The 5,000-nt window shown below is 36.5% G+C and overlaps 1 protein-coding gene across 1 annotated transcript in view; it reads left to right on the top strand.

Moving 5' to 3' along the window:
* Positions 1–3,641, top strand: part of LOC119577875 (ruvB-like 1) — a 6,179-nt gene extending 2,538 nt beyond the window's left edge. The window contains exons 3-8 of the mRNA XM_037925498.1: position 1; positions 369–571; positions 722–890; positions 1,634–1,832; positions 2,064–2,258; positions 3,356–3,641. The exon at position 1 is cut by the window's left edge and continues 174 nt beyond it. Coding sequence (XP_037781426.1) covers position 1; positions 369–571; positions 722–890; positions 1,634–1,832; positions 2,064–2,258; positions 3,356–3,515 — 927 coding nt within the window. The 3' untranslated portion in view covers positions 3,516–3,641. The remainder of the gene's footprint in view (positions 2–368; positions 572–721; positions 891–1,633; positions 1,833–2,063; positions 2,259–3,355) is intronic.
* The last annotated feature ends 1,359 nt before the right edge of the window (positions 3,642–5,000 follow it).

The following is a 5,000-nucleotide window of genomic DNA, read 5'->3' as shown; positions in this document are numbered from 1 at the left end:
GGTATGTGATTCTTTTGTTATTTTCTTGTTTTGATGGTGACTGTGGATATAAGATTAACCCTACAATGACGGTACCAGAAATCTGGATGTCACTCCTTCCAGTGACCTCTGGCAACTGTCTAGCCTTTTGGCCAGGAGTCCCCTACATATAGTGGAACTTCCCGCTTGACTCACTTTAGCCAGTCGTGACACCTATGGCTGTACCAGTCATGAAGAGTTACTTTTTCATGATGGCTACAGGCGTACCTGGCTGCATGTATCCTTATAGTAATATGTAGGTGGTATAAGAAAAATGATTGCAGAAATTTTTTTTTTAATCATAAACTAAGAAAAAAGATAACAAGGTTAAAATAATCTGTTTATTTTAGGGTTTGGGAAAACTGTAAGTCATGTGATCATTGGCTTGAGAACAGCAAAGGGAACAAAACAATTAAAATTGGATCCCAGTATATATGAGACGCTACAGAAAGAACGAGTTGAAGTTGGAGATGTCATTTATGTGGAAGCCAATTCTGGGGCAGTTAAGAGACAGGGAAGATCAGACACATATGCAACTGAGTTTGATTTGGAGGTAAGGATAAATGTTCACCCAAGTTTTACTAAGCTTTGTTTATGATTGGGCCTTTGTTTAACTAAAAACAAAAGTGAATGATAAAAGATATTGGAATTGCTCTTAATTTCACTTTTCTGTGACTTAAACAAAGCTTTTATCTTGTTTAAGGCTGAGGAATATGTCCCACTGCCTAAAGGTGATGTTCACAAGAAGAAGGAAGTAATTCAAGATGTCACGCTCCATGACCTGGATGTGGCCAATGCTCAGCCTCAAGGGGGACAAGACATCCTCTCTATGATGTCACAACTCATGAAGCCAAAGAAGACTGAGATCACAGGTAAATGTCATGGAAATGTTGCATGTTTATTTTTAGCAGAGGGGAAAGAGGGGAGAAGGCTGAAATTTTTGATGACCTTTAACCCATTCCTGACGGGTGGCATGTGCGCACATGCCATTGCATGGCGGGACTATCTGCCGGGGGCATGTATGTACATACCATGGTGTATGTATGGAGATGTCATGAGTTATTTTTTGTTACAATCACGGCAAAATATTATTTTTCTGCCACTGAAAGTGTGATTAAGTCGTTTTTAACACTCATTTTTACTATGAAAAAAAAAAAAAAATGCAACAAACCGATGATTTCAACTCCATGATACCGCACACTGCTTATTTTATCAGACTATAGACTGAATAATGATCAACTATGGAGTCTATATAACAACAAAAATACCCTTCAGTCTTGATTTATCAGGAAGTTTGGCAAGTAGAGACTTTAGAAAATAATGAAAAGTGAAATTACAACATATCTTCGTAGTATTACGAAGAAACGGCATGGGATGCTGGTATTTGGCATGAGTGGTCGCGCATGCTAAGGTGACGATATAAGCCCCCGGCAGCGGGGCCTGGGCCACTATGAATACTACCCGTCGGGAAAGGGTTAACCTTTGATTTTCTCATTGATTCTCACATTGTCAGTGTTCCTTTGTAAAAAATAGTAATGAATGACTTGTAATCTGAAATTTTCTGAATGTTCCTTTATATATTCAGAATGTTACCTTTTCTTCCTTTACCTGACAGAAAAGTTGCGCTTGGAGATCAACAAAGTGGTAGACAAATACATTGATCAAGGTATTGCTGAGCTGGTCCCAGGTGTTCTGTTCATTGATGAAGTTCATATGCTTGATATCGAATGTTTCACCTTCCTTCACCGAGCACTTGAATCAAGAATAGCACCCATTGTCATCTTCGCCACAAATAGAGGCAGATGCATCATCAAGTAAGTGTAGGGTTAGATGGATTGACACTTACACCTTGACTACACCCATGTTATATTTTTTTGATTAATGAGTGTGGCAGTTTAATGCAGCCAGGTGTGTAAATATGGTGTATGGACTGGTGAGGTATACTGACAGAAAATATTGAACAATAGATTTAAAGCACTTTTTTTTAAGCCTTAAGGTCTTTCTTTTTAAGTGTTTAATTCTGTTGTATTTATTACCAATTACAGGGGAACAGAAGACATAGTATCTCCTCATGGCATCCCCCGAGACTTACTGGATCGCCTTATAATTGTGAGGATGAAGCCTTATGGACAGGAAGAGGTCACGCAGATCATTAAGATTCGAGCTCAGATTGAAGGAATCAAGATAGACAATGAGGCTTTGTTAGAGCTCAGTTCTCTTGCAGAAAGAGCTTCTTTAAGGTAAGACAGTTTTAGAATAATGTAGGGGAAGTTTGGCCATATATGAAAAGTGTATGAACTCCAATTTAACCCTATAATAGAAGCTTTGTTCATTAGTAAGTCTTGTGAAAAGTAGAGCATCCAGCTAGAAAGGTTTTTCTCCACAAATGCCAAATTTCCATTCAAATTACCAGGTGGATTGTTTTACACACAGGTATAAAATTCCAGACCTTCTAAATCATCCATAATGAGTGAATGGTATCATAAAATGGAATATTATAGTTTAGAATTTGAAACTTACAAAAGTATCAATTGTTCATAAAACCAGATGATTCGCTTCTCATTTAATACTCTCACTAAGTCCCTGTGAGTGTGAAACATAATTCTAGATCTTCTTATCATTTGATAAATCTCATTAGAACCCTGTGAGCACAGTAAGAAAATTCTAGTTGTTCAACCCATTAGTTGTAGAACAAAAATTTGCCTTTTTGGTACACATCAACAGTTTCCCCCATTTGCACCCGACTTGTTTGGTACTTCAGACACCACTTCAGGCATCTATAGCTTATACTTGTATGTCAGTGTAAAAAAAAAAAAAGTTCCTATTTGTCATAGTGACACCAAGCAAATGATGTCACTACTATCGGAAAAAGACAGGCTTTGTCCAGTGAGCTGGTGGCATGGGTTATGTCATAATGCAGTGTCATCTTCAAATTACTCCACCACAGCCATTGTATGGTATCATGCAATCTCGACTAAAGGGTTAACGGCATGGGCAAATGGCTTGTGGCATTTACAACCTTTTTTTTTAGATTCACAATGTTCAGCTTTTGGCTGGTCAGGAAAGAGGCAGGGGTTATTTCAGGTATCTCATGCTACAACACATAGGAAGTGACTGGATCCATGGATGACAGTCACTTATCCCTGTGTGTGTGTCCTGGGATGATAGCTCCACTTAAGTGGTTATACTAAAATGGGGGTCTAACAGTAATATTAAATTTCATTTATTAAACTCCAGTTATTCCTATATTGTCCTTACACTTTCTTTGAGGAAGATCTGCGATATACTTTTATATATAACCACATTTTAATATTTAATTCTGTATTTGTAATTGCAGATATGCTGTGAGACTGCTTACCCCCTCCAATGTGATGGCCCAACAGAATGGAAATGAAGCTGTGACTGCTGATGATGTTAGGGAGGCTGCTGACCTGTTCATTGATGCCAAAACGTCTGCTCAAGTTTTGGCGGAAAATGCTGATAAATTTATGAAATAAAACAGAAGGAAATGAAATCTCTTAATGTACAATTGAAAAGAATGTGGTATATATGTAGGGAAATGAGTGAACATGTGAGAATGAATAATTGGATATATTGTGTAAAATTACATGTAATGTAAAGAATCTGAATTTGTCTTATCCTCTTTAATATATACATATATATACTGGAATTGTATGTGTTGCTCAATTTAATTTTTCATAGAAAAAAAGGCTAGCTAACAAAAAAATTAACATCTTTAAAACATTTTTTCTCATAATTCCTGAATTCTAATAAGTGGTTTCCTTTGATACAGTAGAATCATGATAGTAAGCAAAAAGTAGCCAAATTTTTGTTTCTTCATTTTCACGATATATGTATTTCAGTATTGTAGAATATTCTTTTCTAGTATTTACCTCTCAAATATTTGCTCTTCAGTAGCTTGAGGAAAACAGTCAAAGTATCCTATTTTATGTCTACAGAAGTTATGAAAGTATGTTGAACATGAGTAAAAACTGTTTTTATTATTATATTATATATATATATATATATTTTATAGATATATATATATATATATATATATATATATATATATATATATATATATATATAATATATATATATAATATAATATATATAATATATTATATATAATATAATATAATATAATATATATATAATATATATATAATATAATATATATATATAATATAATATAATATAATATAATTATATTATATTATATATATTATATATTATATCATATATTATATTATATATATTATATCATATATATTATATTATATATATTTTACACACACACACACCACACACACACACACACACACACACACACACACACACGCACACACACACGCACACACACGCACACACACACACACACACACACACACACACACACACACACACACACACACACACACACACACACACACACACACACACACACACACACACACACAATCCCTTGCCCGTTGTTGTCGTGGGGGGGCTTAGGAGGCAGAGACTGGGACCCAATGATGGAGAACTCCCCAACCTTGGGACTCAGCCCTCGACTCAACTAATTTTGCATGGTCTTTATTTTCCTTCCCACCTTTTGCTTCTGTCCCTTCACCAAACCCTTCTGCTATCCACCTCCTAAGGTGTGAGAGCCATGCTGAAAGGATGAAAGGCTGACTTTGTGCCAGACCTGAACGGCCTGAGGGAGCCATGGGCACGGTATTCCCCTGATTTAGTTATCTAGCCCTTACCCCTCAAGGGGACCCTGAGGGGTGGACTGTTTTTATCCCCAACATAATCCAGGCTTACCATGGCCAGTAATGAAAACTTATCCCCACTATTAGGGGTAATGAGGCTTGCCCCTTTATCAAATAGCCCCAAAGATGTAAACTCATCCGATTCCCTGACCCCAGGCTCTCCTTTGACCCGGGCCCCAAAAACGAAATAAATACCCCTCATCAATACCTATAGTACAGTAGCCAACA

The sequence above is a fragment of the Penaeus monodon genome, chromosome 10, assembly GCF_015228065.2.
Source record: "Penaeus monodon isolate SGIC_2016 chromosome 10, NSTDA_Pmon_1, whole genome shotgun sequence".
NCBI classification, from domain to species: domain Eukaryota; kingdom Metazoa; phylum Arthropoda; class Malacostraca; order Decapoda; family Penaeidae; genus Penaeus; species Penaeus monodon.
The sequence above is the reverse complement of the archived record's forward strand: the minus strand, read 5'-3'. Positions and strand labels throughout refer to the sequence as shown.